This window comes from Somniosus microcephalus, chromosome 2 (genome assembly GCF_052327205.1).
Source record: "Somniosus microcephalus isolate GS21.2 chromosome 2, FLI_Smic_1.0, whole genome shotgun sequence".
NCBI classification, from domain to species: Eukaryota; Metazoa; Chordata; class Chondrichthyes; order Squaliformes; family Somniosidae; genus Somniosus; species Somniosus microcephalus.
This window is the reverse complement of record NC_140988.1, coordinates 52,824,694-52,850,432: the sequence shown is the minus strand read 5'-3', so window position 1 is coordinate 52,850,432 and position 25,739 is coordinate 52,824,694. Positions and strand designations below refer to the sequence as shown.

Below are 25,739 nucleotides of genomic sequence, written 5' to 3'. Positions count from 1 at the left end.
CTGGGTCCCTTGCTGTTTGTGGTCTACATTAATGACTTGGATATGAATGTAAAGGGTATGATCAGTAAGTTCGCGGATGATACAAAAATTGGTAGGGTGGTAAATAGCGAGGAGGGTAGCCTCAGTCTGCAGGACGATATAGATGGGTTGGTCAGATGGGCGGAACAGTGGCAAATGGAATTTAACCCGGAAAAGTGCGAGGTGATGCACTTTGGGGGGACTAACAAGGCAAAGGAATACACAATGAATGGAAAGACCCTAGGCAAGACGGAGGGTCAGAGGGATCTGGGTGTGCAAGTACACAGATCCCTGAAGGCGGCGGAACAGGTGGATAAGGTGGTAAAAAAGGCATATGGGATACTTGCCTTCATTAGCCGAGGCATTGAATATAAGAGCAAGGAGGTTATGATGGAGCTGTATAAAACACTGGTTAGGCCACAGCTGGAATATTGTGTGCAGTTCTGGTCGCCACACTACAGGAAGGATGTGATCGCGTTAGAGAGGGTGCAGAGGAGGTTCACCAGGATGTTACCAGGGCTGGAGCGCTTCAGCTATGAAGAGAGACTGGGCAGGTTGGGTTTGTTTTCCTTGGAGCTGAGGAGGCTGAGGGGGGACATGATTGAGGTGTACAAAATTATGAGGGGCATAGATAGGATGGATGCTGAGGAGCTTTTTCCCTTAGTAGAGGGGTCAATAACTAGGGGGCATAGATTCAAGGTAAAGGGCGGGAGGTTTAGAGGGGATTTGAGAAAGAACTTTTTCACCCAGAGGGTGGTTGGAGTCTGGAACTCACTGCCTGAAAGGGTTGTGGAGGCAGAAACCCTCACAACATTTAAGAAGCATTTGGATGTGCACTTGAAATGCCATAGCATACAAGGCTACGGGCCAAATGCTGGAATATGGGATTAGATTAGACAGGGCTTGATGGCCGGCGCGGACACGATGGGCCGAAGGGCCTCTATCCGTGCTGTATTACTCTATGACTCTATGACTCTATAAGTGACCTCCCTATTCTTCCTATGTTGAAATTCATTTGCCAGTTATATGCCCATTCTGCAAGTTTATTAATGTCCTCCTGTAATTTGTTGCAGTCTTCCTCAGTATTGACTATCCCCTCCAATTTGGTGTCATCTGCAAATTTAGAATTGTGTTTTTGATTCCAAAGTCGAAATCGTTAATGTAAATTGTGAACAGCAGTGGTCCCAGCACTGATCCTTGTGGGACACCACTACCCACCTTCTGCCACTGTGAATAGCTACCCTTTACACTCACTCTCTGCTTTCTGTCTTGAAGCCAACTACCTATCCATTCTGCCACTCTGGGGGCAAGATCCCCACTGGGAGCTCACAATGCATTCAGGATGAGCCCCAACTTAGTTGCCTGCCGAAACATTACCACTGGGAGGGCAATTCCATGATCTCTGCAGCATTACTTTATGAGCATAGTGCCCAAGCAGGACAACTTTTTCATTTGATACAGCAACAAGAGATGAGACCACTGACCAGCTTATATGTAACAGCTGTGGCTCAGTTGATAGCACGCTTGCCTCTGAGTAAGAAGATTGTGGGTTCAAGTCCCATATTGAGCACAAAATCTAGGTTGATACCCTAGTGCAGTACTGAGGGAGTGCTTCACTGTCAGAGGTGCCGTAGTTCAGATGAGACGTTAAACTCAGGCTCCATCTGCCCTCTCAGGTGGACATAAAAGATCCCATGGCACTATTTTGAAGAAGAGCAGGGGAGTTCTCCCCGATATCTTGGCCAATATTTACCCCCCAACCAACATTACTAAAACAGATTATCTGATCATTCTCACATTCCTGTTTATGGGAGCTTACTGTGCGCAAATTGACTGCCGTGTTTCCTACATTACAACAGGGACAGCACTTCAAAAGTATTTAATTTGCTGTAAAGTGCCTTGGGGCGTCCTGAGGTGGTGAAAGGCCTATTTTCTGTTTTAATGAGTAGGAAATAATTCAGATTAATCTGGGTCTATTGAATGGACACTTTTAACCATTTGTGGGAAGATTCAAATATAAACATGTGCTTCCTTGGCGGAGGCCTCGAAGAGTATTTTCAAGGACTAAACTTGCTTACGTGCAAGCTCAAGTGGCCGTTAGTTAGCAAGGTGAATGCTTCGGTTAACTCGTAATTAAAGACAGGACCAAAGTAAAAAAAGAAATAGCATTTAATGCCAGGGGTTTTGAAACATTCTATGAATTTCACATTCTACATTATAATACTAATCCAGTGAACTCTCTATAATTTTACAGAAGCTTCACCAAAATCATAAAATGCTTCAAAATTCCTGGCATTGATTTCAGTAAAATGTTATGTTTTGTTTAACTTTGGTTATGTCCTTAATTAAGGGTTAACTAAAACACCCACCTTGCTTCCCAAATCAAAGCACTTCTAGTTGATTGCCTGCGTTTAACCTTGATGCCAGGGAGTCTAACATTAGCCATACTGTTTTTACATGCTTACTTAGTTATTTGCTTTAAATCAGTAAAGCACATGCCCCCAAATCAGTCTGCTTTCTTAGGAAATGATGTGCAGAGTTTTCATGGTCGATTAAAGATACACTTGGCTCTGAGTCACAGTTTTGGAATCAATGTTTTATGTTATTTAACATCTGGAGATTTATATATTATTAGATTTTGGTAAGGAGGGGTGGAGGGTGGCTGGAGTCAGTACAGGTTAGACTAATCCTTCAAAGAGGTGTGTAAAAACAGCTCCTCTGCTGTAACTGTGAAAGTGGTCAGTGACTATTATCCTGTGTACTTAACCGAACTAACACACACATGTGCTCAACACTTGGGGGTAAATGGTTACAGGAATTAGTATGGAGAGCAGATCCAACATGCATGGAGAAGTCCCCCCATGACTCAGTGAGGAAATACTGTCCTGAGTTATACAGCACAGGAAGATTGTTTGGTTTCAGGTCTGTGCTGAATTAGCAGAGGCAGGGCAGCATTTGGGCTGGCTACAACTGGCCAGGGTTAGGGAGGAGGTGACCTCATTCCTGATCTAGTGACCCCTGCTGGAAGGGTTCTGTGTGAACATTGGGTAAACAGCAGTGGAATAGTCCTGCTTATACTCGTTGCCTCGGCTTTTGCATGAAAAACTGCCACTTGGCTGAGTTACAAGAAGAACCTGTGCCTGTTGAGTCTTATTCCAGCCTGGCAAGATTGTTCAAGAGAGGAGGGGAGAAAAAAGAAACATTGATAGAAATATACTCATTTATAATAGCAGCTAAAAGGCAACTATCACATATCAAATGATTTCATCTGACATCTCAACTTTGGGAATAAGGAGTCTTGATAGCAGCTAAAGTGATATTTATACCAATAAAAAAAAGACTGTACAATGAACTAGTTAATTTTATCTTGAATAACAACAGAAAATGCTGGAAAAACTCAGCAGGTCAGGCAACATCCGTGGAGAGAAATTTGAGTTGACGTTTCGGGTCGAACCCTTCTTCAAAACTGGAAAGAAAAGAAACTAGATCGAAGGCAGGGCTGCGATCGGACAAAAGAATAAAAGAAACAAAAGAAGTAAAAGAGATTAGAAGCTAGACGAGATGGTAATAGGCTGAGATTAGGTGGCAAGAGATAGCTGCCAGGTGTGAGAGAGAAACAAAAGGAAAGCGGGGGGGGGGGGGGAAAGGAGTGGAAAAATTACAAGAAAAAATGAAATAGGGGCCGAGCTTATGATCTGAAATTGTTGAACTCGATATTGAGTCCAGAAGGCTGCAGAGTGCCTAATCGGAAGATGAGGTGCTGTTCCTCGAGTTTACGTTGAGCTTCCGTGGAACAATACAAGAGGCCAAGGACGGTGAGGTCCGAGTGGGAATGGAGCGGTGAATTAAAATGACAGGCGACCGGAAGCTCGGGGTCACCCTTACGGACTGAACGGAGGTGTTCCGCAAAGCGGTCACCCAATCTGCGTTTGGTCTCCCCAATGTAGAGGAGACCGCATCATGAGCAGCGAATACAGTATACTAGATTGCGAGAAGTACAAGTAAATCGCTGTTTCACCTGGAAGGGGTGTTTGGGGCCCTGGACAGTGGGAAGGGGGGAGGTATAGGGGCAGGTGTTACATCTCCGCTTGCACGGGAAGGTGCCAGGCGAAGGGGAAGGGCTGTTTGGGGTGATAGAGGAGTGGACTAGGGTGTCTCGGAGGGAGCGGTCCCTGCGGAATGCTGAAAGGGGAGGGGAGGGGAAGATACGTTTGGTGGTGGGATCACTTTGGAGGTAGCGGAAATGCCGGAGGATGATCCGTTGAATGTGGAAGCTGGTGGGGTGAAAGGTTAGGACAAGGGGAACCCTATCATGGTTCCGGGAGGGAGGGGCAGGGGTGAGGGCAGAAGTGCGGGAGATAGAACGGACACTGTAGTGTATGTAACTGTTCTACCTTTAAGAGAACTATTTTAGGTGTGGCACTACTTTATCCTGGCTGCTGTATACTGTAATACCGACGGTGACCACACTGGTATATAAGTGCTGTGGCAGAATTTATTGGGCAGATTCGCCCTGACCTTCGAATAGTAAAGTCCTGTTTAAGTTACTCTTGTAGTCTGTGTATTACTTCGCTATACAACCCACAGACTTTACAGTGGCGACGAGTTCGATCTTACCCTGCGGCAACAATACTTCTGAAGAAGTAAACGAGCGTCGAGAAGAGGCACCCACCCTCGTCGTTTTGCTGAGAGAAAACTCAAGTCTGCAGACCAAGAAAGGAGGAAGATTTCAAACACGAAGTCTTCCATCAGCAACAGGCACGGATTGTCCCTTCTGCCACGGTGGTGAGTGAGCCGATCAACACGAGAAGCAAGTCGGCCACGGTGACTGTGAGTAAAGGGAAAATAGAAACAAATAAACGGAGGATAAGGGCGGTGCACTCGACCACGGTCGAGGGGGAAAGGAGCCGGACAGAAGTCGGGCCCAGAGGCGCTGAGACTGGGGCAGCGTGGAGCAGAAGCCGCGGTACAAGCGGGCTGGGGAGCGTCGTGAGACGACTAGACCGCGACGGCGAAAAAGGCCGGACAAATACCGCGACCACGAGGCGCTGCGACCGGGATCGTAAGGCGCGGGAAGATATAAACATAAATAAGCCACGGAGAACTCAGCCACAGCCGGGGAGGAAAGCACCGGACTGCGAGAAGCTGGGAGGCGCGATTGGGGTGAAAAGGCCAGACAGTGACCGAGGCCACGAAGCGCTGCGACCGGATCGTAAGGCGCGGGAAGAGATAAAATAAATAAATCGCGGAGAACGCAGCTGGGGAGGAAGCACCGGACTGCGAGAGGCTGGGAGGAGCGATTGGGTGAAAAAGGTCGGACAGTGACCGAGGCCACGAAGCGCTGCGACCGGGATCATAAGGCGCGGGAAGAGATAAAATAAATAAATCGCGGAGAACTCAGCCGCAGCCGGGGAGGGAAGCACCGGACTGCGAGAGGGCTGGGAGGCGCGATTGAGAGCCGCGCGAGCGGGAGAGACAGAGCTCGAGCAAGAGCCGCGCGAACGGGAGAGACAGAGCCCGAGAGAGAGCGAGCGAGAGCCGCGCGAGCGGGAGAGACAGAGCCCGAGGAAGACTGAGCGAGATCCAGCCCAGCGGCTGAAACTGTTTGCCGTCAACGGGTTGTACCCAGAGCCGGTTGCCCGGCCGAGAGAAGGGAACGCGCTGAAGCCGAAGCGCAGGCTGCGAACCCCGAAAGCCAGCGGCCGTCGCCCGAGGGAAAAGCTTACCCCTCCTGCCAGGGGAAGAAAAGCGGGAACCGCCATCTTGAAAGTGGGCGGGGAAAGAAGATAAGCGCGGGAAACCGCGGGAAGCCGCCAGTAGGCGGAGAAAAAGACAGAAGCAGGAACCGCCATTTTGAAAGGGGCGGGGAAAGAAGATAAGCGCGGGGAAACCGCCATCTTGGAAAAAAAAAGAGTTAAAGAAATATTTCATTGTTGTTTATCAGGGAGGTGAAGATGCCTAAGCGTGGTAACATCAACGATTTCGATTCTGAGGTAGAAGATTGGGCCACGTGTGTAGAACGCATTGAGATATATTGTGAGGCCAATAAAATAGAGGATGATGATAAAGCTATAACCTTGCTAAACTCGATGGGGGCAAAGACGTACGGGCTATTGAAGCATCTTCTAGCACCAGTTAAACCGGCGGATCAAACCTTCGATAATATTGTTGCTGTTCTGAAGGATCACTTGAACCCCACACCGCTGATGTTGGCGGAACGATTCAAATTTTATGCGAGAACGCAACGGAAAGAGGAAAGCAATGCGGAATACTTGGTCGAACTGCGTAGGCTAGCGAAATACTGCCAGTTTGGAGGAAATCTGACAGAGGCATTGCGAGACAAGTTCGTGTGCGGGTTGTCGAAGGAAGGAACGCAAAAGCGACTGCTCGAAGAGAACGACCTTACACTGGATAGGGCTGTCCTTATTGCAGCATCACACGAAGCCGCAGCGAAAGGAACTGCGGAAATGCAGCTGAAGGCAGCGGTCCTCAGTGTGGAGCAAATTACTTCGGGTGCAACGAAATGTTATCGTTGTGGGAAGACAACACACGACCAGAACCAATGCTGGTTTAAAAACCAGGACTGTAGGAAATGTGGCAAACTGGGTCACATAGCCAAAGTATGCCGGTCAGGGAAGAAGACCAACAACCAAAAAAAAAAGCCATCACAGGAAAAGTACAACAAAGTACACAAGGTGGTTGAGAAGCGTTCAGATGAACAGAATTCGGATTCAGACCCAAGCGGCCAGGAACTGGGTAGTCTGAGAATTCATAATGTGAGTAAGGAAGCTGACCTACAAACTATCTGGGTCATGCTAAAAATAGCCGGAGTCCAAGTGAGAATGGAATTGGACACTGGATCAGCCCTATCAGTCATAAATCGAAGGGATTACAACCGGCTATTCTCACATATACCCTTGAGAGATACCAAGTTCGTATTGCAGACATACACGGGGCATAAAGTATACCCCATGGGAAAGATAAGAGTCAAGGTGAGAGACAGGGGCAAAGAACACCCCGGAATGGACTTATACGTACTACCTGAGGGAGGACCACCACTTCTAGGACGGGAGTGGATCAAGAAAATAGACATGGAATGGCACTACCTCAAAGCAATAACGAGTGAGGACTCGGGGCACACAATCAGCTCAGACTCTGAAACGGATGACGATAAGACCAGCCCAAGCATGAAAGACAAGTCTAAAATGAACTTGCTGACTAAGGTTGGTAGAACGAATGTGGGCATAAAGGCTTATGCTCCAGAGGAGAACAAAGCTTCAGAACAGAATTCCTCTGAACAACAACAACATAGCTTGACAGAGAATTCTGAGTCTGTTCAAGTTACAGACATATATATTACTGAGGAACATCGAGCTCGAACGCAAACTTATTTCAGATTACGACAGCAATTAGAACAATTGAATTGCCGTCTCGAGCAAGAGATGAAAGCAATGAAAAAGTTCTATGATACCGAATGGGAGAATCTGGAAAGACAATAGAAGCAGCTGGGGAAGAAAAGGGAGCAGGAGCACACAAACCGTCTGCACGAGGAGGCCAAACGAATCAAAGCTGATTCGGCTTCTGAAGGGGCGTGCTCCAATCCGGTGGAACAAGATGTGCCGCAACTGAAGGCGCTGGTTAGCAGGTTGCAGGCAGAAAAAGCTGAGTTGGTCGACATGACTTCCGAGCTCCTACTGAAGTTGGGTGCAGCATCACCGGACGATTCATTTGTGGAAATTCAAATGATGGGGGCTGCGGATGATGGCGAAGTAGAAGCAGCAAAGGAGCCCCAGGACAAGGTTCTAAACAGCCCTGCAGCTAATGGAAAAGGGATGAGGACAGAAGAGTTAACAGTCAGCCAACTCCTCCAGGGCAAGGTTATAAACAGCCCTGTAGTTAATGGAAAAGGGATGATGGCAGAAGAGTTAACAGTCAGCCAACTCATTCATATGCTGAGGGATAAAACTCTAAAATGGGAAAAACTTAAATACGAGCCTCAATCTTCAAAGGGAAGGGAGCTCTCAAAAGTCATTGGAAGAGCTGAGGTGGCAACCCAGACTGAGAAGCCTGCAGCAGAACAGCCCTTGGATGCCAAAAGTACGCTGACGCACGGCAATGTAGAACAACAGAATACTGAAACAGCTACTCCAGTAGAGGGATTGAATAGTCCGATCAATCAATCTCCGAATGAAGTTGAAGTATTGAAATCACAAATGAGGTCATTAGTAAAAGACTTGCAGGAAGCCCAGAAAAAGCGGGATGAATCTGAACGCATGATGAAGTCTCTTCAGGACAGATGTCGGGATTTGGAACAAAAGTCGGCTAACGTCCAGCTGGGTAAGGAGGAAATAGAAGACCCTCTCGCTGGCCTAGCTCAGGACGACACCGAATATTACCATGATCTGTTGAGTGACACTGAATATTACGAGGACCTGGTCTGCCCAGCTTGTGCCGAGAACTCCCAAAGTGCCGAAATCAGGATGAATCACTTAAAGTCTAAGGAACATAGGGAGATGGTGGCGTTACAGCTGGCAGCTGACAATGGAGCCCCGAGAGTCTCCAAGAAGCAAAAAAGGAAAAGACGAAGCAGAAGATGATAACCATCTGAACCATTATTACCTCTACCCGATCACACACGTGGTCCCCCGAACGGAGCCAAATCAGTTGGAAAGTAGGAAAATTTCCCAAGGCAATCCAACTGATTTTTGTTTGTTTTAAAAAAAAGTCAGCAATGCTGGTTCAGAAGTGATGGAAGTAAAGCTGTTAAGTCTAGGGAAGGACTATGGGAGGAGTCCCTCTAGCAAGGTGACCCGACTACACCACGGAGGCGTGGTCTGGACCGAGTCCAGATCAGAGACTGAATCTGTGAACTGTTTCCCGCAGAGACTGAATCTGTGAACTGTTTCCGCAGAGACTACCTCTGTGAACTGTTGTAACATGAAGTTGGATATGTTATGATGTTATGTTAATGGGGAATAAGTATGTTGTAAGCTAAAAAGGGAGGATTGTAGTGTATGTAACTGGTCTACCTTTAAGAGAACTATTGTATGTAACCGTCCACCTTTAAGAGAACTATTTTAGGTGTGGCACTACTTTATCCTGGCTGCTGTATACTGTAATACCGACGGTGACCACACCGGTATATAAGTGCTGTGGCAGAATTTATTGGGCAGATTCGCCCTGACCTTCGAATAGTAAAGTCCTGTTTAAGTTACTCTTGTAGTCTGTGTGTTACTTCGCTATACAACCCACAGACTTTACAGACACGGTCGAGGGCAGTGTCAACCACGGTAGAGGGGAATCCTCGGTTGCGGAAAAAGGAAGACATGTCTGAAGCACTGGTGTGGAAGGTGGCATCGTCGGAGCAGATACGGCGGAGACGGAGAAACTGGGAGAATGGAATAGAGTCCTTACAGGAAGCGGGGTGGGAGGAAGTGTAGTCCAGGTAGCTGTGGGAGTCAGTGGGCTTGTAGTGAATATTGGTCGATAACCTATCCCCAGAGATGGAGACGGAGAAGTCGAGGAAGGGAAGGGAAGAGTCATTGTTTTCTTCACAAGTTCACTTTACTGAGGCTGGTAAGTGTGAATTAATTCAAATGCACTGACTGAATTTCTTTTATTTTCCTTCCTCTCACAGCTACAGCCTGGTTGGTGGTAACTCGCAGTTTTCCATTAATCCATCTACCGGACAAATTATCACAAGTGCTCTGCTGAACAGAGAGAGCAAAGAAATGTACAGTCTTGTAGTGGTAGCTACTGATGGAGGCTTACCTCAAGCTGCATCCAGTTCAGCCACCGTGTTTCTAACGGTTACCGACATCAATGACAACCCTCCCAGGTTTCGGCATTTCCCTTATGTTACTCACATTCCAGCACCCACAAGGGCAGGTAAGCAACTTTATCAAAATCACAGGCTGCAGTATTTTGTAAGGTAATGACTAAAAACTGGAGTTTTACCTATGTATTCTTCCAGTGTTTTGAATGATTCACTTCCTAAGAGTAATGTGCACGAAAACTGTTTCTAAAACCATCCCAGGTCAACAAGAAGTGTCATAGATCCATATGCATTTGCACACCAGAAGACCATTTGGCCCATCGTGGCTGTGATGGTGCTTTGCAACAGCAATTGGGGGAAAAAAACTACAGTTTTCTCGACAATGATAATAAAATTAACAGTTGAAATAGAATGTTGTAAAATATGGTCTGTATTAGTTCTACCATATGATCCATACTGATTTAGCAAATTGCTAGTCAGTTCGAACGTTTTGTTGCATTGCCAGCCTATATGTTAGCAACGTTCCAATGGATTTGTGAATCAACATCGCAACTGGAGGAATAACATTAGGTGAATGCTCAAAGAAAATACATAACTTAAATCTGTTTAATTAAAACAGCCTTCTCAATTGTGCCTTGTCCACACCACCATAAGCATAGTGGTAAATACGTGGCATAAGATTGAGCTTTTGCCTGCCATCAAAATTGAATGAAAACTGAAAAATAAAAGATGAAAATTCATTCCCAACAGTCCAGTGCTCCATTGCTGTGAACTGTCCAATTGCAATAGATAGTCAGGCATGGTTGCTGAGTTTGGTTCTTATCTAAGCTTCTGCTTGCTTCCTCCCTGAATTTGTTTATTTGATCTCACAGTTGGCAACACCGGATCAATGATGATTTTGTTAAAAGGTATAAACAGGTATCTGCCCATTCACTATAACAGTGGCCAACCATAACTACACACAAAGCAGCAAGACCAACAAAACATTTAAGATGATATTTAAGGCCATTTTAATGGCAATAAGAAGCATTGTAACATTCATTTATAACATGTCAGATGGTAAGGAATCTCAGCTTCTGTGTCTTTGAAGCATGTTTTCTAAGTTTGTCTATTTTTAAATGTTTGAGTTACCTTTTGCCAAGTAAGAACTATATCATCAAAATATAAAACAAAAGCTGTGGATGCTGGAAATCTGAAATAAAAACACAAAATGCTGGAAGCATTCAGCAGGCCAGGCAGCATCTGTGGAGAAAGAAAGTAAAAGAAAGAAAGACTTCCATTTGTATAGCGTCTTTCACGACCTCAGGACGTCCCAAAGCACTTTACTACTAATGAAGGACTTTTAAAGTGTATTCACTGTTATATTGTAGGAATGGTAGCAGCCAATCTGCGCGCAGCAAGGTCCCAGAAATAGCAATGTGATCATGACCAGATCATCTGTTTTTGATGTTGAGAGATAAACAGAGTTAACATTTCAGGTCAATGACCTTTCATCAGAACTATGGAAAAGGGGGCAAAAAAAGAACAAAAGGAAGAGGTCTGTGATAGGGTGAAGGGCAGGAGTGCTTAAATTACATAAAAACAGAAAATGCTGGAAATACTCAGCAGGTCAGGCAGCAACTGTGGAGAGAGGAACAGAGTTAACGTTTCAGGTCGATGACCTTTCATGACCTTCTGATGAGAGGTCGTCGACCTGAAACATTAACTCTGTTTCTCCACATATTCCACCTGACCTGCTGAGTATTTGCAGCATTTTCTGTTGTTTTTAAGATTTCCAGCATCCTCAGTATCTTGCTTTTGTGTTAGTGATTAAATGACAAAAGTGATGGTGCAAGGCAAAAGGAGGTGATAATGAAACAAGTGTAATAACAAAAGGTGGGTCCAGAAAAGGTGTAAATGATTGCACCAGAATAGCAGAGGGGGAAGGAAGCATGGAAAATCTGGCAAGGAGGAGAAGGCTTCCGTGGCCCAGGAATGCGGCAGAAGAAAGGCAGGTACACTCCTGGGGTGTGGACCACCCTGCCGGCCATGTGCCGATAGGGGATTCCCATCCCAAATACCAGCCCACACATCCTCCATTCCCAGTGGCTCTGGTGCAGACATCCTCCATTACTAGCACTTGCTGTCTGAGAAAATGGTGGTTAACGTGGTTAAACTCAATGCTAAAGTTGTAAAGTGTCTAGTAGAAAAATGAGATGCTGTTCCTCGTGCTTGCGTTGAGCTTCATTGGAACAGTGTAGGAGGCCAAGGACATAGAGGTCAGAGTGGGAGTGGGATAGAGATTTTAAGTGGCAAGCGACCGGAAGTTTAAGGTCACACTTGCGGACTGAATGGAGGTATTCAGCAAAGCGATCGTCCAATCTGCATTTTGTCTCCCCAATGTAGAGGAGACTGCATCATGAGCAGTGAATACAGTATACCAAATTGGAAGAAGTACAAGTAAATCGCTGTTTCCCCCAGGAGTGGTTTGGGCCCTGGACGGTGGGAAAGGAGGATGTGAAAGGGCAGGTGTTGCATTGCCTGTGCTTGCATGAAAAGGTGCTGGTGGAAGGGGATCAGCTGTTGGGGGTGATAGAAGAGTGGATCACAGTGTGACGGAGGGAACGGTCCCTTTTGAATGCTAAAAGAGGAGGTTAAAGGAAGATGTGTTTTGTGGTGGCATCGCGCTGAAGATGGCGAAAATGGCGGAGGATAGTCTGTTGTATGCGTAGATTTGTGCGGTAGAAGCTTAGGACAAGGGTGACCCTATCATGGTTCCGGGAGGGAGAAGAATGGGTGAGGGCAGAAGTGCTGGAACTGGGACGGACACGATCGAGGGTGTTGTCACCACAGTGAAGGGGAATCCTTTGCTGAGGAAAAAGGAAGACATTTCGGAAGCTCTGGTGTGGAAGGTGGCATCATCAGAGCAGACAGAGAAGCTGAGAGAATGGAATAGAGTCCTTACAGGAAGGGGGTGGGAGGATATATAATCAAGGTAGCTGTGGGAGTCGGTTGGGCTTGTTGTAGACATGATTAGCCTATTCCCAGAAATGGAGATAGAGAAGTAGAAGAAGGGAAAGGAAGAGAAGGAGATGGACCATGTCAAAATATAGTTTTTCATTTCTCGAAATTAAGGAAAAATGAAAACAAAACAAAATGGTTCAAATTAACAGATATTAAACAATGGTGTAGCACAGACTACAAGAAAACCTTGCAGAAAAATGGCGACTATCCATTAATTCATGAAAAAGCAAGTAAATGCACATTCAAAGGATAAATGAAATCTAAATCATGGGAGAAGTGTTCTGTTGTTAATGATCTTTGAAAGCATTTTAATATAGATAGATAAAGATACTGACTCAAAGCAGATACACAAAACATTTGCACTATGCTATATTTTGATATATTAGTGCATGGTGTAACACATTTGACATCTCCTGCAGTCATGTCTTTTAATTATTTTATGGGCAAAGAATGGGCAGCATGATTTGTGTTTTGAATCTGCTCTGGATGACAGAAACAAGTTGATTTAGTAGTGGTGCTTTAATGTACACCATCCTTCTTTAGTAATTTGTTTTTTATTGGAGATTACAAAGAATTTAATTTTTTGGCCACCAGCCAGATTAATTACCTGTGATGTATTGCTGATATATAACTATATATCACTGATATTACCATAGAATTTTCTTCAAATAAGCAAAACCATTTTAAACTGTGAATCTAGCTTGCTTATTTCATTTATGTCAGACAACTAGCTCAAAATGACAATTGTAAAGCAGCAAAACAACACCACTTTCTGCTCTACACATTCCCAAACTAGCTACTTATAATATGTACTATGCCCTTATCATTCTGTTTAAGAACTGTAAAATAATACATGCTAACCTGTATTGTTTCCTGGGAATTTACTTTTGATTGTCATCTAATAAGCTTTTAAAGAAAGAGCTTGCAATTATGTAATGTCTTCCATGACCTCAGGATTCCTCAAAGCATATCACAGCCAACAAAGTACTTGTTGAACTGTAGCCACTGCTGTAATGTAGGGAAACATGGCAGCCAGTTTGCACACAGCAAGGTCACAAACAGCAATGGTGTTGGTTGAGGAATAGATGTTGGCCAGGACACCGGGAGAACTCCCCTCCTCTTCTTTGCATAATTCCATGGGATCTTTTGCACTCCCGCAGTAATGCACTGAAGTGTCAGTCTAGATTATGTGCTTACATCTCTGGAATGAGACTTGAAGTCATGACATTCTGACTCAGGACCAAGAGTGCTACCACTGAGCCAAGGCTGGCACCTTTTAGTGGTTACATCACAATCATTTAATCCTTCAGTGTGGAAATCATCAATGGCACAGAACATTTTACTTGTTAACAACTGACATAACAAAACGAGGACCCAATACTGAGTGAACTTCGCAATATATAACATAGATAGCCTGGAGTAATTTTTACGGCAGAAATCTCATTTTGGGGTTCAGCTGATGTTTATACACCTCTCAAGTCTTGCTTTCAACATGATGCCATTGAATCCCCCATCTCCCAAATGAGATTGTAACTCATACACTCAGGTATCCCCAAGAATACATTGTACTCTTTATTGTACTCTCATTTGACTATTATTCTGCAATGAGAACACAACAGATTCTCATAGCTTCCAGTGTGCGCCATTTCAGCTCTGCTTTTCAGCATTGGCTTCATTTTGTTGAGATTACAAAACAACAGATTATGAAAAATAAAAGATGATAGAGATAGGCTGTAATTTAATCTCGAGATTCGGATGATATAAAAACCATTTGACCATTGTTCTTATGATTTATAATATCTTAAAACCTCAATTAAGTTAGACTTATTAATCACTCCCAGTTATCCATAGTTCTATAAAATGTGCATTTTTCCCTCTATCCTAGAAACACAGGAATGTACATGACCGGTTAAGACTATTGTGGTTCATCTGGCCAGTTCCAGTGTCTCGGAAATGTATCCCACAAGACTGGTCTCCACTGGTCATCAGCATTCTCACAAACTATTTCTAAGCATGCTAGCTAGTAAGGCTTGTTTTGTACTAACTTTATGTCACAGGTTACCAGATTGTATCTGGCTTTAGAACTGAGACTGGCTACATAAGAAGAATGAGCATGCACTTGATTTTCCACTGCATTCATGAACCCAGAGTAATATATTTAATTATATACTGCTAGCAAGTCTTAGGGGGAGAAATTCCCCATGAGGGCCATTTGGGGCACTAAGTCAAAAATGTTTGAAAAGTTAGCGCTTAGCGCCAGGCGATAACCTTTTCAAACATTTGAGAAATTCCCAATTTTGCTCCAAGAGGGAAGTGGAGCTAAATCAAATGCTCCACTTGCTTCTTGGAGTGCAAGAGGCGGGGAATGTCCCGATCGCTGCCGCGTTGCAGGGGCTCTTCCCTCAATTAAAGGGAAAGGCTCCCCACTGCGAGCTCTGCATTTTTGTTTGGCATCTGCTGGAGCACCGGGGTGCGGGAGTGCCGCGCGTTCAGCCCAGCACTCAAGCTGATTGCCGGGCTGACCGTTCACGTCACTCAGCCCGCGTTTAAATCGGCAATTTTTTTCATGTCGGCCGGCCACCACGCCTTTAAGTTGCACCCTGCGAGCGGTCGGCCTCACTGTTCGGTAACATCGCTCAGCGCTGCTGCGGGGTGCGAGGAGGAATTTTTCTCCCAAGACACTACCGGGGCACTGCGGCCGGAGATGACGTCATGATCTCCAGGCGTAGAAGATCGGGGCGGTACCCGGTGGCGCCGCCGCTAACCTCCCACAGAAGGTGCGGTTATCGCCTTGGGGAGGCGCAAATGAGGGAAATTTCACCCCCTTAATGTAATTCACAAAGAGCAGTGCACTTCTTTGCATTGTTGGCCTTCTCTTCAGGGCATTGTACCTCTGTCTTATTGCTGTGCACATGAATAAAAGTTCTTGTGATCAAGAGCAAAACCTATGGAACAAAATATTTAGAATTTTCACCACCAGTGCTCATCATCTTAAAGGTTCTATTAGAGGAGATTATTATTTCCATTTCCTGTAACAAACTGGCTGTTCTCACTCCTGAGTTTAACATACCTCATTCAACAATTCATTTCATGCCCCATATTGTTAATTGAAAGCATGCTGGCTTTTTACAGGAAAGAGACACGGTACTGATCACATTGTCACAGTCATCGCTGTTTATGGTAGGATTCAGGGGTGAATAAGTGGATGCATTTATTTTGCTCAGAATGGCTTCAAAGCTTGAACTCTGTATTCTGAAACTGTCAACCTATATTTCTTACTCAAATGCTGATCGACAGCCCTTTCATTTCCAGCTTTTGTTCCGTGAGCATTGTCCTAATTTGTCGCTTGTTCAAAAATTAATTTATGGTTCCCAGAGCTATGGGTGTCTATTGTGTTTGTAAACCAAGATCTCCTCAGTCAGCAGTCAGGGCACAAACCCAGTCATTGCGGGGATTCATTGACTATTTCCAAACCCGATTCTTTTGAGCTGGGGCATTTTTCACTGATGTGCTACAAAAAAATGTTATTGAACTTAATAAACTGAGTAAATAAGACCAAGGACGCAAGCAAATAGTGGCTTGACTGTACTAAAGATCAATGGCCCGTAATTTCCAATAGGAGGCTTCCTGTGTGCGGATGCCGCCTGTCGGGAAAAAGTCTCCGCCCTTACCTGAGGGCTCCCGAGGTCCGGCCATTTCCATTCCTGGGCCTCTCCTGATGTGCGCGTGCAGAAGCCCAGGTATCCCAGGAGCGCAGGCAGTTCGCAAGCGTCCCTGGGATCACGTTTGCCAGGTGAGCCAGTGGGAGAAGGGAATCACCCTTCATACTTTTGACAGGTAAACCTGTCAAATATATGAATGGGGATCACTGAAAAAAGACATCAAAACATTAAATACATTTTTTTTTAAACCACCATGTTTTTAAAATGAATTAAAATTACATTAAATTTAATATTTTATACAAAAAATTTAATTAAAAAAATAATAATTAATGTTTTTTGCGGGGATAAAATACTAATCTACTGGAATTTTTTGAGGATGTAACTGGTAAAATAGATAAGGGAGAACCAGTGAATGTGGTGTATTTGGACTTTCAGAAGGCTTTCGATAAGGTCCCGCATAAGAGATTAGCGTGTAAAGTTAAGGCACATGGGATTGGGGGCAAGGTATTGACCTGGATAGAGAACTGGTTGGCAGACAGAAAGCAAAGAGTTGGAATAAACGGGTCTTTTTCCGAGTGGCAGGCAGTGACTAGTAGGGTACCGCAGGGATCGGTCCTTGGACCCCAGCTATTCACAATATATATTAATGATCTAGACAAGGGAACTAGATGTAATATCTCCAAATTTGCAGACGACACAAAGCTGGGTGGGCGTGTGTGCTGTGAGGAGGATGCCGAGAAACTCCAGGATGATTTGGACAGGTTGGGTGATTGGGCAGAAGCATGGCAGATGCAATATAATGTGGATAAATGTGAGGTTATCCACTTTGGTGGCAAAAACAGGAAGGCAGATTATTAACTGAATGGCAATTGTTTGGGAGAAGGGGAAGTGCAACAAGACCTGGGTGTCCTTGTGCACCAGTCGCTGAAGGTAAGCATGCAGGTGCAGCAGGCGGTTAAGAAGGCAAATGGCATGTTGGCCTTCGTAGCGAGAGGGTTTGAGTACAGGAACAAGGATGTCTTGCTCCAGTTGTACAGGGCCTTGATGAGACCACATCTTGAGTAGTGTGTGCAGTTTTGGTCGCCTTATCTGAGGAAGGATGTTCTTGCCGTGGAAGGAGTTCAGCGAAGATTCACCAGGCTGATACCTGGGATGGCAGGAATGACGTATGAGGAGAGATTGGGTCGATTGGGCTTGTACTCGCTAGAGTTTAGAAGAATGAGAGGGGATCTCATTGAAACTTATAAAATTCTGACAGGACTGGACAGACTAGATGCAGGAAGGATGTTCCTGATGGTTGGGGAGTCCAGAACCAGGGGTCACAGTCTAAGGATAAGGGGTAGGCCATTTAGGACAGAAGTGAGGAGGAATTTCTTCACCCAGAGAGTGGTGAACCTGTGGAATTCTCTACCACAGAAGGCAGTAGAGGCCAATTCATTAAATATATTCAAGAAGGAGTTGGATATATTTCTTAAAGCTAAAGGGATCAAGGGGTATGGGGAGAAAGCAGGGACTGGGTACTGAATTTGGATGATCAGCCATGATCGCATTGAATGGCGGAGCAGGCTCGAGGGGCTGAATGGCCTACTCCTGCTGCTATCTTCTATGTTTCTATAAACTTACCTTTTTTAAAAGTATTTTTAAATTATAAATTCGTGAAAAAAACATTTTTGTTTACTTTTTTAAACTCTTATGCTGCCCGGCATAAGATTTCTAAGGGTTTTCAGCGGGCGGAGGTTCTGCAGAAAGCGGAACTCTCCACCCACAAAGGCCCTTCTCCAGGGCAGGCATCTGATCTGTCAAGAGGATTGTTGACAGATCGGAAATGCCGGTTTTCAGCGCATGCGCTTCACATACCTGAAACGGGCACTTGCGATGTCCCTACGGGTCTGTACACAGCGCGTACACACTCGTAGGCATAGGAAAATATGGGCCATTATATATTGACAGTAGTTCCTTTCATTGAATGCCCACCACCAGAAAGATATTTGATGTTGGCTATTGAGATATATAGGCCTAGAAATTCCAGTACACTGGAAACTTGCCAGTACCACCGCGGGCAAAAGTTAACGGCCGCCCGAATTCATAGCGCAGGTAGCACCAGCATTTTGTGCTGTCTGCTAATTTAAATTAGCGCAGTGCTAAACTTACCGTGCAACCCTCTTTTTCCAGCGTTACTCTCAGCAGGAGGCCCAATGTAGCATGGCCGTAGCAGCCTTGAAGCAAGAACAGCATTGTCTTAAAGCAAGGCTGTCAATTTAGAAAGCAGTGGAGAAATGAGAAATGCCTTCTAAAATAAACAAAATAAAAATCATTTAAAATAGTTACTTTTTAGCCCTTAGAGCTCAACTGTATTCTGGAGAAAAATAAACATTAAAAACAATTCCCAAATAGCAGTCTTCACCCCTTAAAGCTAAATTGCATTCCGCACCTAAAATAATGGTAAAAGTGCTTCAGTACTAACACAAATGGCTCAACAAGCCAGGGAAGGGGCACCCAGGATCTCGCACGCAGCACTCGAACTTTGTGCAGGGGGTCAACACTGCAAGAGAGGGCCTCTACCCACAGGGATCAGGAGGCCCTCCAGAAAGAACGATGTGAAACCACATCACCGAGGCCATCACTGCCAGCCATGTCACCCCCACAGCCTGGCTCCAGTGTCCAAAGAAGCTTCATGCCCTCAGACCAGTGGTCAAGGTCAGTGAATGCATCTTCAAAAGCTGTCTCCTACCAAATGCCCCACTAGCCTCGCACACTGCTCATTGCACGACCCCCACCCCCTCCCCTCGCCACCATCACTCACCTACCAACAATCTGCACCAAACACGAGGCACACCTCCCATTCCTAGCTTTACCTCACTCCCTTGGAGGAGAAGGTGCTGGCCATTCTTGGTAGGGGCCTGGCTGAGCCCTTGTCCAGTGGCAGAGCTAAAAAAATACAAGATGCTGGTATCCTCATATGTTATCCTCTTTCTAGCATGCACCTCTTGCTTTCCTGCACTCCCCTCACCACAACTCTACCCTTGTGCCTTCATCATTTCACACACCCAAGGAAACCAGCCTGCCCAGTGGTTGACCAAGAAGAGGGAGAAGAGAGTGAAGAAGAAGAAGAAGAAGAAGGAACACCATCTCTCGATTTCACACTCCCAGTCACCAGCTCCTAGAGGTCGCCCCGCAAGGCTATCTGCAGTCTCCCCCACTGAAAGTCAGCAGCCTTCCACCAGCCATTCTGCAGCCATTGGGATAGCACTGGTGACATCAGTAGGATAGGCAAAGGCACACAAAAGAGCAGTCACTAAGGAAATGCACAAGGTTGATTTCTTGATGTCATATTGGATGGATAGATGTACAAAGTTAGATTGGAAAGTTTGTTTTGTGTTGGCTTTTATTTCAGCATTGTGGTCAAGAGGACGCTGTGACGGTCAGTAACAGAGGGAAGGTAAGGTGTGGGACAAATGTTGAAAGGGAAATTGGGGTTGTGGTCACTGGTACTGCAGGCGGATGATTCAATCCCGGATGTCTGGGTTGCATCCTTCTTTCCACTTCCTCCTCCTCTACGTCTTCCTCTTCTGCATCATCCTCTTCTGCAGCTTCCTCTTCCCTCTGCGAGCAGAAATCTGAAATAAAAGCTGGAAATACTCAGCAGATCAGGCACTTCTGAGACTCTGTTTCTCTCTCCATGGATGCTGCCTGACCTGCTGAGTATTTCCAGCATTTGCTGTCTTCTCAGAGGGGTTCCTTTACCATCCGAAGCCTTGCAAGCATCCAGCAGTACTCTCTGCACACTTTAAAAACTTTTAGCATCTAATTGCACCAAGCCACTTTTTCAATAAAATATAAAAAAAAGCTCAAAAGCTTAAATCCAAACTTACCTGAAAGTTGTGTGTGTCCCTTTTAAGAAGCACTGACAGCATCTCTGCAGGGCTGCTTCATGCACGCTTTACTGTGTGCACTTAGGACCTGGCGGTAAAGTAAGCGAAAATGTCGACGTTTGCAAATATGGGTTGCCGACACACATCACGCTCTGCTGATTTACATTTCTATGGCCTTCACCAAAATGGTGACTGTCGAGTAGCGCAGCAGAGGCGGGCGCCTTTTTTTTCCAGAAATGGGCCTTAACGGAGAACAGTAAGTCTGCGAATTTCTAGACCATATGATTTTCCAGTATAACCTATACAAAACAGCTGATAGGATTGCTATATCTTTGTAATGTTTTATAGCAGATCTACTTGAATTGTGTGCTTATAAACAATCTCCTGATGTATTTCCCTTTTCTCCTGTATGCAGGTTCATTTGTGTTTGCTGTGACAGTTTCTGATGCTGATGGAGGCCCCAATGCAGAACTCCAGTATTCCTTGATGGGAAGAAATGTGGAAAAATTCCAGATTGATCCAAGCCGTGGTGCTATCATGGCTGCCCAAAAGTTAACTGGAGGCACTGACATAACTGTTACTGTTAATGTCAAAGACAGTGGAATGTATCCAATGTCAGACTCCACCACTGTGACAGTGAGATTTGGAAATGAGGCTGATTTTCCTCAAATCAAAGCAGGGCAACAGACTTTTATATTTCCAGAAGACCAGAAGGTTGATACCTATATTACAACAGTGTCAGCTTCTTCCACAAGGAGCCACGTAAGGGGGCCGTTATCCTACTATATAGCCAGTGGTAACCTCGGTGATGTCTTCCATATTAATCAGCTGACGGGGAAACTTGTTCTCACAAGGCTATTAGATTTTGAAGCTGTTCAGAATTATGTGCTATGGATCGAAGCCAGAGATATGGGGTTTCCTCCCTTTTCTTCCTATAAGAAATTGGATATAGCTGTGCTAGATGTCAATGACAATGCACCGGTTTTTAAGCAGGATCCTTTCACAGCTAATATAATGGAGAATACCTTCTCACACAAAATAACCACTATTGTAGCAGAAGATAAGGACAATGGGCCCAATGGTCAAATACAATATACCATAGTGGATGGTAACAAAGGCAATAATTTCAACATCAACAGAGAAACTGGTGAGATCAGAAATACTGGGCAATTGGACAGAGAAAAGAACACCCAGTACACATTAACTGTACAAGCAACTGATAAAGGAGCTTCTTCAAGGAGCTCTTTGTGCCAAGTCATTATCAATGTCTTGGATGAAAATGACAATGCTCCGAGATTCTCACAGATATTTAGTGCTCAAGTACCTGAAAATGCTGCTATTGGCTACACGGTGACACGTGTTACCACTTCAGACGAAGACACTGGAGTGAACGCTGTTAGTCGGTATTCTATAACAGATGGAAGTCTTCCCTTCGCCATAAATCCAAAGACCGGAGATATCACAGTCAGCAGGCCTCTGAATCGCGAAGATGTGGAACGCTACACAGTCAAAGTTTATGCCCATGATTCTGGGTGGACAGTGAATACAGACATTACTGTTTTTGTGACAGATGTAAATGATAATGCCCCACGATTTACTCAACCTTCATACTACCTAGATTACCCAGAGCTCACAGAGATTGGCTCCAGAGTTACTCAGGTAGTAGCTGCAGATCCTGACAGTGGGCTTAATGGTCAGGTATTTTACTTCATTAAATCACAGTCAGAATTCTTCTGGATAAATTCCAGTACAGGAGAGATCTGTACCAAACAATATGTAAAATATCACAATTCCACAGGTTCTAACAGTCTAAATATAAACAGGCACAGTTTTATTGTAACGGCCTCAGACAGAGGTAGAATTCCCTTGATGAGTGAAACCACAGTCATTATCAACATTGTGGACAGTAATGATAATGCACCAGAGTTTGAATCTGAAAAATACTTTACTCCTGTTACTAAGAATGTCAAGATTGGCACAAGGTTAATCAAAGTCACTGCAGTGGATGACAAAGATTACAACCTGAATTCAGAAATAGAGTATCACATTTCTGGTGGAAACAGTTCAAATCAATTTGCACTGAACAAAAATAATGGTTGGATTTCTGTTGCTTCCTCTCTGAGAGCCAATGTGAATAAAGTGTTCTTAATCATAATCACAGCCATGGATAAAGGTAATCCCCCACTGTCCGCAACATCCACTATCCGCATTTTGGTAACGGAAGAGAATATGCACACGCCTCAGTTCTCTCAGAGCTACATCAGCATTACTGTTCCTGAGAGCCTCGCCACTGGAACAGTCATCAGAACAGTTTCAGCCAGAGATGAAGATGCTGATATGAATGGGTTAATCAGATATAACATTTCTAAAGGAAATGAGGTAAGATTGTTCTCTATTATTAATTCAACTGGTGCCATATCTCTAGCTGGACAACTGGATTATGAGTCTCAGCAAATGCATGAATTGACCATAAGTGCTGAAGATGGTGGTTGGGTGAAAAGAACTGGCTACCTTAGCATTACTGTTCATGTCACTGATTCAAATGATAATGCACCACTGTTCAGTCCAGATGAGTATTTTCCAATTATATCCGAGAATGCCCCAAGTGGTACAACAGTAGTTCAGTTAAATGCCACAGATGCAGATTCTGGAGGTAATGCTGTGATAGCCTATGCAATTGAGACAACTGACAGTGATCTTTTTGTCATTGACCCAAACACTGGAGTCATCACAACGCAAGGATTTTTGGACTTTGAAACGAAACAGAGTTATCATTTGTATGTGAAAGCCTTTAATGTCCCAGATGAGGACCGCTTTAGCTTTGCCAATGTTTATGTGCAGCTCAGTGGTGTGAATGAGTATGTCCCACGGTTTGTGTCCAGACAGTATACCTTTGAGATCTCAGAGGCTGCTTCAAAGGGTACTGCTATTGGGGAAGTATTTGCAAGTGATCGAGACCTCGGGGATGATGGAAAAGTCAACTACCTACTTTTTGGTAAAAGCAGAAAGAAAGGGTTCAGGATTGACAAAAAGACTGGCCAAATGTATGTATCAGGGCAGCTTGATCGGGAAAAGGAAGAAAAAATGTCCTTGAAGGTTCTGGCTAAGAATGCTGGAAACATCCGTGGATTTGATGTTGATGAAGTCTTTGTGAATATTACTGTACTGGATGCCAATGATCCTCCTGTTTTTACATCTGAGGAGTACTCTGTACAGATCAATGAGGGCGCTGCACCCGGAGCTCATGTCATTTTTGTAAGTGCCTTTGACTCTGACTCTGTTCCCAGTTGGAGCAGATTCACTTATCACATTGGAGCTGGAAATGAAAAGGGTGCCTTTTCTATTGACTTGCAAACTGGACAGGTTTCAGTGGCAGCAGAACTGGATCGTGAGTTCATACCCGTATACAACCTCTCCGTTCTGGCTGTTGATTCAGGAGTGCCTTCAGCCACAGGCAGCACCTATTTACTTGTCAACCTGGAGGATATTAACGACAATGGACCTACTTTAACATCCACAAGTGGAGAAGTTGTGGAGAACCAACGTGCAGGGGCTATAGTGATGACACTTAATGCCACTGATCCAGACCTTCCTCCAAACCAAGGTCCTTTCACCTACCATTTGCTCAGCACAGGCCCTGCTACCAGCTACTTCAGTCTTAGCTCTGGAGGGATCCTTACTACAACCAGAGAAATTGACAGAGAGCAGATCAATGATTTCTACTTGTCAGTGGTCACTCGTGATTCTGGCACTCCACAGATGTCTTCCACAGGAACTGTGCATGTCACAGTACATGATGAGAATGACAATCCATCTGAGCCTAGAACAGTGGAGATATTTGTTCACTATTTTGGAAATCTGTTTCCTGGTGGCATTTTGGCCAGTGTGAAGCCACAGGATCCAGATGTATTGGATACTTTCCGCTGTATTCTGACTACAGGGTCTACAACTCTTTTTAGCATCCCAGCAGGTACATGCAATTTAAATTCCCAGCCAAGGTCAACAGATGGAACATTTGATCTGATTGTCCGTAGTAGTGACGGTTTACACAGTGCTGTAAACAACAATGTCCATGTTTTCTTCATGGGGTTCAACAACGTGACTATAGATAATAGTGTCCTTCTTCGCCTGAATGTTGCAACTATCAAAGATTTTCTTACCAACCACTACCATCATTTCCTACGCATTGCTAACTCTCAGCTAGCAGGGATGGGGACTGCAGTGCAGATCTATGGTGTTTATGAACAGGACGAGAAAACATACATAATGGCAGCTGTGAAACGATTTAGTAATCAATATGTAAGCCCCAGTGGGGTAGCCACTTTTTTTGAGACCATTAAGGAAACCTTATACAGACAGAGTGGAGTGCAAATAAACTCAGTGGATCATGACCCTTGCACAAATGATCCCTGTCAGAATGGCGGAAGCTGTGTGAAAAGGCTAGCCGTTGGTCCAACATTGCAAAGTGAGGAAAGCGTCCCAGTGGTCATTGTGGCCAATACAGCTCTACAACCATTCATCTGTCGATGTCTGCCAGGATATTCTGGACACGTCTGCGAAACTGACATAGATGAGTGTCTTCCATCCCCTTGCCACAATAGTGGAATTTGCCACAATTTAATAGGTAGATTTTCATGTACCTGCCCTGAAGGGTTCATGGGCACGGCTTGTGAAAGGGACATCAATGAATGTCAGTCAAATCCCTGCAAAAGTGGTGGAACTTGCCAGAACTTCCCAGGAAGTTTCAGCTGCGCTTGTAAAGCCGGATATACAGGTATTCACTGCAGGAATCCTCTTTTAATAATTTATTCACTGATTGTTATTATAAAATATATTCATTACATTTTGCCTAAAGTAGTTGTTAAGGTTTTTGGATGTTTTGTGTTTAAAATAGAAATAACATTGATAAGTAACATTTTAGGCAGTTGATGGTCCCATTGCGCTGTGGCAAGAGATTGTGTGATACAAGCCCACGTAGTCGAATGTCCACGTGGTTAATTCCTCATCTCCGAGAAGCCATCAAGGGAATGTGTCAAACATAAGCAAGGTGTTTCCCCCAAGAGAGTAAAGGAAAATCACAGAAAGTGCCAGTCTTGGCCACCCTTACATACTTCCTTAGGGTGGTCACTGGGTGACAGTCACAGAACACCAGTAGCAGGTCTGCTGCTCATTCTCTCTCCTGAAGGCTGGCACATGGTGCAGGAGGCCTAAAGAGGGGGAAAAAAGAACACGTGGCAGAGAATAAACTAAAACCTATCAATGTGCTAATATACTAAGATACTTTTCAAATATATTTGAAGAGAAAGTTACCTAAGTTATCTAAATTGAGTAGGTGTGGTTGCCATTGGGTGATAATTCCACCATTTCCCATATAGTGAGTTTCCATCTTTACCTACGCTATAGGCCAAG

General features: G+C 44.7%; 1 protein-coding gene across 2 annotated transcripts in view; it reads left to right on the top strand.

Moving 5' to 3' along the window:
- The window catches only part of fat4 (FAT atypical cadherin 4), a 434,764-nt gene that overhangs the window by 336,052 nt on the left and 72,973 nt on the right, over nt 1-25,739 (top strand). For both annotated transcript variants that reach the window (XM_086009513.1, XM_086009521.1), the window contains exons 9-10: nt 9,656-9,906; nt 20,746-25,104. In XM_086009513.1, the coding sequence (XP_085865639.1) occupies nt 9,656-9,906; nt 20,746-25,104 (4,610 nt within the window). The remainder of the gene's footprint in view (nt 1-9,655; nt 9,907-20,745; nt 25,105-25,739) is intronic.